The following is a 13,763-nucleotide window of genomic DNA, read 5'->3' as shown; positions in this document are numbered from 1 at the left end:
AGATACTTCCCGCTATTGCCTCTGAGACTCAGAGACATCCAGTCACTTGCCCCATGTCACACAGCAGGGAATAGCGGATCCCAATAGCCTGGTTGTTGGAAACCGTGCATTTCTCCTATGCCTCTCACGAGATTCAGTTTCTGAAGCTATTTTTACCAAGAAATTGTGCTGTGGGCAGATTTCTTTAATTTTTTATTTTACAGTGACTTCTGGTCCCCCTTTTCCATATCTTGTGCTTCTGAATTGTTATTCATCACTGTAGTCAAATTGATGATTTTTGACACCTTGATTAGTACATTCTCAGGATGGGTGGGAATTTACATGGTATTTCAAGCTATATTGAGAGACTAGTTAGCACTTTAGGACAAATAAGTGGCAAATTGCTTATCAAGGTAAATAAAAACTCCAATTTTATACCACTACCACTAATATTGTCGTACTACTGAATTTATTATTTATTCCTCCGTGCTAAAATCTGTGTTTATTTTTTTTTAATTTATTTCACTGAAGTATGGCTCAGATGGTCAAGAATCTGCCTGCAATGCAGGAGACCAGGGTTCAATCCCTGGGTCAGGAAGATCTCCTGGAGAAGAGAATGGCTATCCACTCCAGCATTCTTGCCTGGAGAATCCCATGGACAGAGGAGCCTAGCGGGCTGCAGTCCATGGGGCCGCAGAGAGTCATACATGACTGAGCGACTTAACACACTTACAGTTGATTTGCAATGTTGTGTTAATTTCTACTGTATAGCAAAGAGATTCAGTTATACATAAATATACACTTAATTTTTCATATCCTTTGGAATCTGTTAAGTTTATTTTTTAATTTTATTTTATTGAAGTATAGTTGATTTACAGTGTCATGTTAATTTCAACTGTACCAAAGTGGTTGTTATACATAAATATACATCTTCTTTTTCATATTGTTTGGAATATGTTTTTTTTTTAATTTATTTTGTTGAAGTATAGTTGATTTACCGTGTCATGTTAATTTCTACTGTACAGCAAAGCGATTCAGTTATACCTATATATATACACATTCTTTTTCATATTCTCTGGAATCTGTTAAGTTGAAGGAAGCTGGTCATACCATACATTGATTTAACCACTCTTTGTTTCTCTAGATTGGAAGAAAAACAAGAATGCACTTTAAAAACCACTTCTGGTTTATAAGGTGACCCATCAATCCTCACAGTGACAGGAATCAAGATGATTTTGTCTGCAGGGTTTCATTTATTAAAATTTAATTTGCTCCTGCGCTTGGCTCTGGTCGCTCTGTGCTAGCAAACTAGCTATAATTAGATTAGCAGCCTGCTAAACGCTGGTGACAGCTGAGCCTCAGAGAGCATGTGCCGGATTCCGCCCCAGCCGCTCCTCATTGGTTGCCAGCCGTGCTGCTCGCCGGTTTGATAGGTTTCCACAGAACTCTTTATGCTGCATTGGAGACACGGATACAGAAATACTCCGCTGCGTCCTGGCCACGGCCGAGGTGCTTAGCTGGTAACGTTACAGGAGGAATCGGGCACCCAGGAGAAGGCGGTCGTCTTTGTTGTGAGAGCAGGGCAGTCACCGGCTGCTGAAAGGGCTCAGGGAAAAAGTTTCAGCTCATGGTAATTACTTTGCATCTTTATCTCGCCTGCAAAACACGGCCATGCATGAAATGAAGCGTGCTCATCATGTCATCTGCTTAATTTGATCTTGCTTTTGTTAATATCACGCACCCCTCCAGCGTTCCGTCTCAAATATGCTCTCCCGGAGAAGGCTGAACTGGTAAACAACCAGCTTCTTCGTGCGGGAATCTTGTTTTTACCTGGATGCTAGAGTGCAAGTGCTGGGGAGCAAATCTTACTGGTTTCTCTGCTGTTTGGGGGAGCCCGACGCTGCATCCATTTAGGTGTCTCTGGAGGTGTGTTTTGGTACCCGGGCGACTTTGTTTGTACGGGTCCGGACTCTCCTGAATAATGAGCCCTGGAGGAGAGTTCGGAGAATCACACTTTAATTAGGACAGAGCCGTGGCCCTCCTGGTGTCAGCGCAGGGTCTCAGCTTCAGAAGTAACCTCTATTGTTTCTTCAAAGATCTGTGCAGCCTTCATTTTGGATGGGTTCTCTTTGTTTCCCCTTCTGTAGTTTTCATGAAGCCTCTTTCTTATAGAGGATGTTTGCATATCCCATTCTTCCAGAGACACTGCAAGGTGTGTATTTGCCCTGTGCCAGACAGAATTTTTGACTCAGGCTTTGTTTAACAGGGATGTTGTTATGGGGAGTTGACATCACAGAAGGTGGGGTTCTTGCCACTTTGATGTTTGACAACATTTAAAAATTTCTGTTTGTGGTTGCCTGGATGATTTTGCAAATCAAACAGTAAATAATCTTGAATTCTGTAATAAAGATGTTGCATTGGGAAGGAGGAAATATTTAAACAGCCAAGGCTGAGCTTAAAGAAACGCAAGCAAATGCACTCCAAGTGTTTGCTTTTCAGCGTATCTAGAGTACAGCTACTCTGTGGAGTTCCATTTTACTGGGAAAGAGCCCCCTTGCCACTGTTTAGCCCCCAGACTTAAAAATTGATGTCCTCACTGTATCAGACGGTGGAGACCACAGAAACTTGTGTATTGAGTCACCAGTCACACGGCTGGCTGACTGCCACCATGCGTCTAGGATCGGTGGAGAACCCTGCTGGTATCTGAAAGCCGTCAAGAATTATCTCCCTACTCCTGAAAAGCCAGACATTGCCATTTAAGAATCTGGTTAAAATAATTGCTTTGAATTGAAGCTGTAATCTGGCTCAAGGTGTTCAGTGTGTTCTTTGGTGGAGGACAACTTCAGAATACTAACTGTGGTTTCCTCCCCACCCATACCTCCCAGCCCCTGCAAATTCCCTCCCTAATCCTTTCCTGGGGCATACTCTTTCTCCCACATAATGGTTTGTAAAAAAGAACAAGGAATATTGGGAAAGTTTGTCGTTTGTGGTGATAGGGTGTTGTCTGTAATAAGTTGGATGCGGTTCCTTGTCATCCGGCATCTCAGTTTTGAGATACTGTGTCTGGTGAGATGGTCAGTGGAGGAGTCCCCCTGCAGCCAGCTCTGACTTCCTCTTCGGACGCCCCGATAATGGAAACCACACCCCTGGTCACATCTCACCAGGTTGCGTAGAGGGGGCAGAGGGCATGGTCCAGTTCCTGGCTTTGCTCTTCCTCGCCTGCCTCTTCATTTTTGCCTGACCTGCTCCCTGTGCAGATGTGGAAAGTAACCTCCTACCCACAGACGGGCTTGGACCGACACTTGGGGAGGAATTAATTGATGTGATCCCATCCTTGTCTCTCCCCTTTCCTTCTCTGAATCTCATAAAACACTTCCTAAATTACCTTGGCCTTAGAGCATTCCAAGAAGTTGACTGTCTTAAAAGTAAATTATTGTTGCCCAACGTACGCCCTGTGAACCTCCCTGCGAGCATCTCGTTAGGCTCTGCATCACAGGAAGCCAAGGGAGGTAGTTCTGGCTGATGCTGACTCTCAGGCTTGGATCCTGAGACTTGCTATGTCTAGAAGGAACTTATTAAAGATGTAAACATTAATATAACAGTGTGTGAATATTGTGTAGTGATTTACTATGATATCCTAGAAGATCTTTTAACATATACTAAAGGGGCATTTTTCTTTTCTGATAGCACCAAATAAATTGTTATTTGTGTTGTTGCAAAGTAACAAAATCTGCACTTTATCTTCAGATGAATCACATCTTAAGTTTTTTTAACTACAAGAAGGGAAATCTATGTATTTCTGAGATAAAGAAGTAAAAATTAGTGTCTGAGGCACTTGAACATTTTGTTCTTATAATTCTATAGCTCTTTATTGATGATTGACATTTCTGACCTACCAAAAATAGGTCTGTGAGCATGAACTAGAGTATAAAACATATAGTAATTTAAAAGTAAAGCATTACTTATATAAGTGATGCTTTGTAACTTTTTCTTTTAGAGTTTTATAATCACAGTAGGAAAAATGATAATCAGATTAAAAGTGAAAAGTCCTTCCATGTAAAACTTGATGTTCCACAAAGAAGCTGAGGTGAACAGGGTCTGAAAGTTCTAGTGGAAAGAAAGGAGGAACGGTCAGTCGACACCGTGAAGTGAAGAGCTGCAGAGTTGTACCTGCAGGTGGCTTTCTGGCTGGTTCCCTGGGCAACTCTGGTATCAGAAGCACTGAGGGAGGGACTTCCCTGGTGGTCCTAGGGTTGAGACTGTGTCTTGCAATGCACAGGACTTGGATTCAGTCCCTGGTTGGGGAACTCGGATGCCACGTGCCACAGAGCCACCAAGACCCAACACAGCTAAATTAAATAAATAAATTTTTTTTAAAAAAAAAAGCACTGAAGGGAGTCTGGCATTATATTGCAGGGTTGACACTCCAAAACCTGGCCTGGAGACATTAGGCCTCTTCTAGGGGCTTCCGAGTTGGCACTAATGGTAAAGAACCTGCCTGCAGATGCAGGAGACAAAAGAGATGTGGGTTCGATCCCTGGGTTGGGAAGATTCTCTGAAGGAGGGCGTGGCAACCCACTCCAGTATTCTTGCCTACGAAATCCCATGGACAGAGGAGCCTGGTAGGCTGTGGTCCATAGGGTTGCAAAGAGTCAGACTCGACTGAAGCAACTCAGCACGCATGTGTGCACTCAGTATCACTTGTGGTCTTATTTGTGGTCTGTAATAAATGTCATAAATAGAAAGTATCATGTCTTTTCTTCCTCCTATTTTTGCTTCTCAGAATGCACACTAGATTGTTGCATGAAAGTATTTTTATTTTGATAGATTTATATCATGTGGGATTCTAAAAAAAAGTTTTAATATATCCAGTAATTTAAAAATGCATCCTTGGGAGTTCTGTGGTGGTCCAGTGGTTAAGACTTTGCCTTACAATGGAGGGGGTGTGGGTTCGATCCCTGGTCAGTTAGCTAAGAAACCATATGCCTTATGGCCAAAAAAACAAAACATAAAAAACAAGCAATATTGTAACAAACTCAATAAAGACTTTAAAAATAGTCCACATGAAAAAAATCTTTTAGAAAATAAAGAAATAGAAATGCTTCTTAAAGGAATCTCAAAATACCTTCCTAACTGTTGTGCTCTTAGTAATTCAGGGATAGCTTTTGAAACTGCCTGCATTGCCAGGAGTCATCATCTGCTACTGGATGCCTGTTGGTTCTTTTATTTGTTTAATTAGCTCTTTTATATACTTCAATCATTTATTTTGTATGTGGTCATTAAAGAGAAGCCCGTAAAACCTGGGCTTGGAATATAACACTTCTGTTTGACCTTACTATGATTAAGGCCTTCTGCTCTCCTTTTACATTTGATGGAATTTAGACAGATTTTCGGGGCTTCCCTGGTGGCTCAGTGGTAAAGAATCCACCTGCCAGTGCAGGAGATGTGTGTTTGATCTCTGGTCTGGGAAGATCCCCTGAAGAAGAAAATGGCAACCCACTCTATATTCTTGCCTGGAGAATCCCATGGACAGAGGAGACTGGCGGGCTACAGTCCACGGGGTTGCAAAGAGCTGGACACGACTTAGGGACTAAACAACAACCACCACCACCTTTACACTTGCTGTCTGTGGTTAAATATGTCCTTGCAAAAGTTGTCAAAGCAAGAACACTGAGCTTGTAAATGAAATGGTTATAGAAGAACTAGCGCAGTTAGGTTTACCTCCCTGTTTGTTACTGTTTTCTTTCAAGGTTATTGACCAAGTTTTAAAAGAATTGTCATTTTCTGTTACTGTGTACAGTTAATAGCCTGCCTATTTTTGTCAAATAGAAAAGCAATAGCCGTCTCTTTTTTGCCTCTATTTTTAGCTATTTCGTGCAGTGGAGAGTACTTGAAGGGAGCAAGGATTCCCTGCGATTCCTGCCTGCAACTGGGCAAACACTTATTCCCCTCTCAGGTAAGTCAACTGCTTTGTTTTGATCCATTCTGAGCAGAAGATATTGATTCTCTCTGAAACCCATGTCAGTATGGCACTAAGACAGAGAGACAGAGGTTTCAGATACTTTGCTATCTGGCAAAAAAAAAAAAAAAAGGCATTCTGCTATTGAGGTCCTGCAGGACCAAAAATATTGATAAGAGTAATGATGACTTCCTTTCCCAGGGGTTTCCATGTTGTTGTTGACATGTCTTCTGGCAGTTACAGTCTTTTAAGGGCTGTGTCATATTAATAGTTACTAGTAATCTCCCTCATATCTGGAAGTACATGAATTTGAAGACAAAATGAAATGAATGAACAGTGAGAAGCACTATGTACTTGGGGAATGAGGTGCTGCTTTCTGGCTGGCCTAATGCTGTGGGGCTAGCAGCAAGTACCCTGGGGTTTGCGACACAGAGATCTCTATGGGACAGCCTCCCACGGGAAGTCACGTCTAGAGGGCAGAACCTCGATGCCAACCAGGGGACAGGCCGAGAGGGTGGGGCAGGTATTGGAGGATGGAATGTTTGTGTCCATCCTGGGAAAGACTGAAACCAAAAGGAGAAGAGGGCGGCAGAGGATGAGATGGTTGGATGGCGTCACTGACTCAATGGACATGAGTTTGAGAAAGCTCCAGGAGATGGTGAAGGACAGGGAAGCCTGGCGTGCTGCAGTCCATTGGGTTGCAGAGTCAGACATGACTGAGCAACTGAAGAATAACACAACAACATAAAGGACATTGCTGGGTGCTTTGTCCCACGTCCACACCACTACCGGATTCCTTCCTGATGGTGAGCGTGGAAGCTTCCTGTATCCAGACACATCTTCTCATGACGGAGCTGAGGAAGTGGCTGAGCAGAGATCAGTGTCTAGGGGCTTCCTCCGCTTTGACAGAGGGACTGAGATCCCAGCATCACCAAATGAGGTTGGGGATATTTAGAAAAGAGAGGCAGCTCTCTGGTTAACACAGGTCTGCAGGGACCTGACAGGTGGTGAAAGCAACCCTTATGAAATCACTAAGTTTGAGCCTTGTGTCCATGTCTCCGAGTGACCACGTGCTTTGGTTTCATTGCCAGCCTTCCTCCAGCCTCTTTGCCAGCATTCATATGTAACACACCTTTTTACCTGGACAGCATACCACGCATTTTATAGTTGTTTATTATTGCATCATGCAGAACTTTATTGGGTAGATGGTGTTGGCCTCCAGCAGTCTCAGCATCTAACTCAGGCTGACAGATAAGAATCAGCTCCTACCTAGTGGAATTCTACAATGTGTGGAAAGAGAGATTCAAGAAAAAGCCAACAACACGTATCAGTGATCTACCCTGAAATCCATCAATGTTATCACCATGTCACCTTATCCCAGATGTGAGAAGCTCTGACATGAAAGCCTTGGGCTCCTTTTGGCTGGAGGAAACTCAGCGTCTCCTGTTCCCAGCCCCCAGGTCATAGAAAGGCACCTGCTCACAGGTGGGTTTTATGGAGGTTGCCTCCAACAGAGCCTGTCTTCCCAACTCCACTTGTTCTAGGAACCCACCCCTCTTGATTTGCACTCAAGTGCAGAGTTTTCTGGAATATGAGACTTTCAAGTGCTAAAAGCAGGACAAGTCCCCAGCAACAAGGGGCGTCTTCATCCCTCTTATGATTCCCTGTACCATCCCTCTCCCCTCCACCCAACAGCTGGCTCCTGACAGTAAGGGAATTGGCCACCCAGGTGACGCAAGTGGTAAACAACCTGCCTGCAGGAGACAGAAGAGATGTGGATTTGATCCCTGGGTCGGAAGATCCCCTGGAGGAGGAAATGGCCGTACCCTTTAGTATTCTTGCCTGGAGAATCCCATGGAGGAGCCTGGAGGGCTGCAGTCCATAGAGTTGCAAAGAGTCAGACACAACTGAACACACATGCACAGTAACCAGGAAAGTACTGGGCATGGGAGGCGGAGTAGACACAGGTGTAACAGCTCCTCTGCTTACCGGCCCTGCCAGTGGCTTTCACCTCAAGCCTCAGTTACCTACATCACAAGTAAGAATACAGACACACTCCTAAGGATTTGGGGAAGGTCACATGGCAGCCACGGGAAGTGTCAGGGCAAGTGTAGGCCTGGAAGAGTAGGGCCACTCTTCCTGCCTCCCGGATAGGCTGCCTGGAGGAGATAGTGAGTTACCTTCACAGACATCATTGTCTTTAGCTTTGTCAGTATTACTGTTTGGCCAGATCTTGCATCGGGGAGATGAGAAAGGAGTCAACCCTGTCAGTCATTAACACAGTGTCGCCACGTTGTAAGCTCTGGCTCTGGGCCCCTGTGTCTAATTCTCAAATAATGCCAAGTCACTGTGTGCTGCTGCTGCTGCTGCTAAGTCGCTTCAGTCGTGTCTGACTCTGTGCGACCCCATAGAAGGCAGCCCACCAGGCTCCCCCGTCCCTGGGATTCTCCAGGCAAGAACACTGGAGTGGATTGCTATTTCCTTCTCCAATGCATGAAAGTGAAAAGTGAAAGTGAAGTCGCTCAGTTGTGTCTGACTCTTCACGACCCCATGGACTGCAGCCCACCAGGCTCCTCCATCCATGGGATTTTCCAGGCAAGAGTACTGGAGTGGGGTGCCATTGCCTTCTCCCATTGTGTGCTAGTTACTTTAAATTGTTTTTGTATCAGTTTTCTCTTAGCTAAGCTAGAAACAGACAAAAAGTACTCTAGAGATTGCTATGAAAAGCATAGTTTCTGTCTTATTGTACAAATGTTTTCAGTTGTTTTAGGCTATTTTCACTTGTAAAGTTTGTTAAAACTTTGTTCTTTTCTGAGTTTACAAATGCCAAATAAGTCGCCTTATGAAGAATATGTATTATTATTGTCATTAACATTTCTCACCACTCCTCGATGGGTTCATTTAAGATTATTATGTTTTAAAAGTACAAGATGGGTCTTTTTTTTTTTTTTTTGAAAGTGGTCCCTTCTTTAAGGAAACTAAAAGAGAAAAGGCAGGCATAAAATGACCTTATCATGTTCTTTGGGTCAAACGGTTGAGTGTTTTCAGCCTAGAAGCTCAGTGCTCCTGTGTAATGTGTATGTGAGTCACTTTTCTGGGGACACATAGCCACCAACCTTTGTGCATTATTCATGTGATTGAATTTCAGGAAGTAAGTTATAATGTTCCCTTTGGTTGTAGTTGCTTGTTATCTTAATCAAACTTAAGTAATTGATAAAGTCAGTCTTCTCCCAGAAAGTCACCTTTTTCAAAACCTCTCGGGATGGAGTTTCGTTCCTTTAGAGCATGAATGCTGGGGACTTGAGATTGCTGGCAGCAGAAACAACCTTGCACGCTTGTTTGTGTGTTAAATGGCCCTGACCGGGCATACCTGCTAGCTTTCCACATCGCTTCTTCTCCATCTCAGTGTCTCACGAAGCTGGTCATCTGCAGAAAGGAATCTAGTTCTTGTCCCTGACTCATCTACCTTTCATGCCCTCATCTCTGACTTCTGCCTTTTCCCACATCAGCTCTCTGCCAGGCGAGTGACTCTGACCGAGCTCAGGTTACACCAGGCCTGTCAGGTGGCTCCTCGAAACTGGCAAGGCTGACCTTGAGCAGGTCTACTGGGGCCAGGGAGAGCCGGCCGCCAACAAGAACCTGACCTGGCTCGCTGCCTTTTAGAAAAGAAGAGGGAGATGGGGAGAACCTCTGGAAATAGCAGCTGGGATTTCAGTTGTTTTATTCCTCTCATAAAAATTGTATAGACTTTTGGGAGAATAGAAATAGGGATATTCCCCTCTCCAAAATAAAACTCTAGGACTTCCCTGGTGGCCCAGTGCTTGAGACGTCACCTTCCAATGCAGTGGGTGCAAGTTCCATCCCTGGTCAGGGAGCTAAGATCCCCCATGCCTTGTGGCCAAAATAAAAAACATAAAACAGGAGCAATATGGTAACAAATTCAATAACGACTTTAAAAATGGTCCACATAAAAAAATCTTAAAAATATATATATAAATAAATAAAGTTTATTTATATAAACTTTATTTATAAAGTTTATATATATAAAGTTTATAAAAAAATCCTCTATTTGTGAGGATTTAGCACACATTTCGGAGAAGGCAATGGCACCCCACTCCAGTACTCTTGCCTGGAAAATCCCATGGACGGAGGAGCCTGGTGGGCTGCAGTCCATGGGGTCACAAAGAGTCAGACACGACTGAGCGACTTCACTTTGACTTTTCACTTTCATGCATTGGAGAAGGAAATGGCAACCCACTCCAGTGTTCTTGCCTGGAGAATCCCAGGGAAGGGGGAGCCTGGTGGGCTGCTGTCTGTGGGGTCGCACAGAGTCAGAAATGACTGAAGTGACTTAGCAGCAGCAGCACACATTTATTATGAAATTCAAGAAGCCACTATTGATTGCAATTTAAATTATTAAATTACCAATTAAGTGATTTGGCATACTTAAAATGCTCTTTTCTTAAATGAAAGACATATTCTGTAGGTTGCTGTGTGTATAGTTTGTTGTTCATTATTAATGTCTGTTACATTGTAAGACAGTTCATTGTCAATGTAGTTTTTTTCTGCAAGGAGTAGCAGAAAAGTTAAGGCTGTTGTCTATGGAAGGCCTGCTCTGGAGCGGGGGTCACAGCCCCCCTGCAGTCTTCACATGTCCTGTAGATTAGTCTTTGTGGTTTAGACAATGGCACAAGAATCAAAGAGGTTAACCTCATACAGAGGGTGACCATGTGACCAGACACACGCTGGGTATAACACCCAGGTCCACCTTGACTCTTTTGTCAGACCCCAGACCTGAATATCATTGCTTACTGATAGAGTCATAAATGGAATGGGAAGATTGGTTGAGGAAAATTGGGCTATGGGGAAAGGGGTGGGAAGGTTTCCAGAGAACACAGCTGCCTGGTGGAATATTATGAGACCTTAGAAGCCAGAGGCTTCCCTGGAGGCTCAGTGGTAAAGAATTCACCTGCAGTGCAGAAGATGCAGGTTCAATCCCTGGATTGAGAAGATCCCCTGGAGTAGGAAATGGCAACCCACTTCAGTATTCTTACCTGAAAAATTCCATGGACAAAGGACCCTGGCATGGGCTACATTCCATGGGGTTACAAAAGGGTCAGAGATTACTGAATGACTGAGCATACATGCTGGAAACCAGGCCAAGTTCTCAATGAATAACAAAAGGGAAGAGGCCAAAAAGTCAAGTGATAAAGAGGGCGTCAGAGCAGGTGCATGAGAGAGAGAGGAAGACACCTTCAGAGTGATCAGACCCTCCTGTCTGGTCTGTTCTCCAGCCTGCTGGGTGTCTGCTGCATCACTGTGATTGAGAAAGCATTTGTGTGTTTTGAATACTGACATTCAAAACCACATGACACTGCTCAGGACTGTGTGATCCTTGAGCACTGGAGTATCCTCTCCACGCTGGTCTCTCTTCAGTAGCCCAATGCTGTGGTCTCAGTGGGTGTGTGTCCCTCCCCAGATTCCTACACTGAACTCTGGGTGGCTCCTGTGATGGTGTTAGGAGCTGGGGCCTCCAGGCAGTGCTGGAGTCCTGAGGGTGGGGCCCTCCTGAATGAGATTAGTGCCCTCTACAGAGAACGCTCCAAGGAGAAGCCCCACCACTTCTGCCATGTGAGGACACAGTGGGGAGGCTGCAGCCAAGAAGAGATCCCCACCAGAACACAACCATGCTGGCCCCGTGATCCTGGATGTCCAGCCTCCACAACTATGGGAAATAAACATTTGTTGTTCATAAGCCACCCAGTCTATGGCATTTGATATATGTATATAATATATACATATTATATATATAGTAGCCAAAACATAAGTAAGACACCTAGGATAAAGGTAGTTGCTGTATAATACAGGGAGCCCAGCCTGGCACTCTGATGGCCTAGAGGTGTGGGGTAGGGGGAGGGGAGGGAAGCTTAACAGGGAGGGGATACATATGTATAATTATGTCTCAATCACATTGCTGTACAGCAGAAAACAACACAACACTGTAAAGTAATTTTCTTCCAATTAAAAACTAAATTTAAATGGATAAGAAAGCTATGGTACATATACACAATGGAGTATTACTCAGCCATTAAAAAGAAAACATTTGAATCAGTTCTAATGAGGTGGATGAAACTGGAGCCTATTATACAGAGTGAAGTAAGCCAGAAGGAAAAACACCAATACAGTATACTAACGCGTATATATGGAATTTAGAAAGATGGTAACAATAACCCTGTGTACAAGACAGCAAAAGAGACACTGATGTATAGAACAGTCTTATGGACTCTATGGGAGAGGGAGAGGGTGGGAAGATTTGGGAGAATGGCATTGAAACATGTAAAATATCATGTATGAAACGAGATGCCAGTCCAGGTTCGATGCATGATACTGGATGCTTGGGGCTAGTGCACTGGGACAACCCAGAGGGATGGTATGGGGAGGGAAGAGGGAGGAGGGTTCAGGATGGGGAACACATGTATACCTGTGGCGGATTCATTTTGATATTTGGCAAAACTAATACAATTATGTAAAGCTTAAAAATCAAAAAAAAAAAAGATGTAGTTAAATATTCATTTCTGTTATTTTGTTAGGTACTGGGTTCACAGATAAAACAGAAAACCTGAAAATCCTCCTAATCTGAGTTTCTTCTTTGGGGACTTCCTCCTATTTGGCAGAGGAGGTGAAATTCTTTCTTGCACCTGGTCTTTTTGGGGTGTTTGGACAGACTTACTCTTGTAGGTTCATCCGAGCCTAAGATGTTGGATCTCTTGCTTTTACTTGAGTCTCATGGGCCTGATGCTCCGAAAGACAGACTTAGAGCTGGGCTCAGCAACATCCTTTGTCAAAGAGAAGCAGCTTTGACTAGGACAGTCAGTGGAAGGACCCTCCTCTGGACCAACGGAACTCATGGTTCTTTACCCCATGTGCACACAGAGGCATCAAACCTTGCCTCCCTGTGTCCCGAGCATTGGTATTGTCATCTCTTTGTCACCAAACAGCTCCATTCCTAACTTTGCCATTTGCTTGTCAGCTTGCCTTAGTCTTTGCTCTCAGACCAGTCCACTTAGTAAGCAGAAAATTCTGAAGCCCTGTTTTCTTCTTGTTACTTCCTGCTCCAAAATCCTGTTTCTTTCTGGTTGTTGTTGTTTAGTCACTAAATCATATCTGACTCTTTTGCCACCCCATGGACCCTAACCTGCCGGCTCCCCTGTCCATGGGATTTTCTAGGCAATAATACAGGAGAGGGTTGCCATTTCCTCCTCCAGCGGATCTTCCCAACCCAGAGATCAAACCCAAATCGCCTGCATTGGCAGGTGGATTCTTTGCCGCTGAGTCACCAGGGAAGCCCTTCTTTCTGGTTACCTTTCTGGTTACCTCTGACGTTACCTATAAATGTCAGAGTGAAAGTGAAAATCCCTCAGTCGTGTCCAATTCTTTGTAACCCGATGGACTGTAGCCTGTCAGGCTCCTCTGTCCATGGAATTCTCCAGGCAAGAATACTGGAGTGGGTAGCCTATCCCTTCTCCAGGGGATCTTCCCAACCCAGAAGTCGAACTGGGGTCTCCTGCATTGCAGGCAGATTCTTCACCAGCTGAGCTACCAGGAAGCTTGGTAATTAAAGCCACTTCTCAACCGGGCTACCCACCTTCATCTAAAGTCAATGTCCATCTCTCTCCTCCTGTTCCCCACACATTTTGCTCATCAGAGTTTGTGAGCTTTTCCTTGCCTGGAATTCCTTATCAATTCCTGTCTCCCAGAGTCTGGGAATTACTTTGAGGCCTATTGTAAAACTTACTTTTTCCATTAAAAAAAAAAAAAAAAAAGA

General features: G+C 44.1%; 1 protein-coding gene across 4 annotated transcripts in view; it reads left to right on the top strand.

Moving 5' to 3' along the window:
• The window catches only part of FAM110B (family with sequence similarity 110 member B), a 145,246-nt gene that overhangs the window by 68,292 nt on the left and 63,191 nt on the right, over nucleotides 1–13,763 (top strand). For 3 of the 4 annotated variants that reach the window (XM_070382377.1, XM_070382375.1, XM_070382376.1), the window contains one exon: nucleotides 5,847–5,935. Coding sequence is in view for 2 of the 4 variants with exons in the window: in XM_070382375.1 (XP_070238476.1) it covers nucleotides 5,847–5,935 (89 nt within the window). In the remaining 2 variants the exon portion in view is untranslated. Of the gene's footprint in view, nucleotides 1–1,560; nucleotides 1,610–5,846; nucleotides 5,936–13,763 lie in introns of those variants that run through there. The other variant, XM_070382378.1, reaches the window with a different exon arrangement.

This window comes from Bos mutus, chromosome 14 (genome assembly GCF_027580195.1).
Source record: "Bos mutus isolate GX-2022 chromosome 14, NWIPB_WYAK_1.1, whole genome shotgun sequence".
NCBI classification, from domain to species: domain Eukaryota; kingdom Metazoa; phylum Chordata; class Mammalia; order Artiodactyla; family Bovidae; genus Bos; species Bos mutus.
This window is presented reverse-complemented; position numbering and strand designations above follow the sequence as displayed.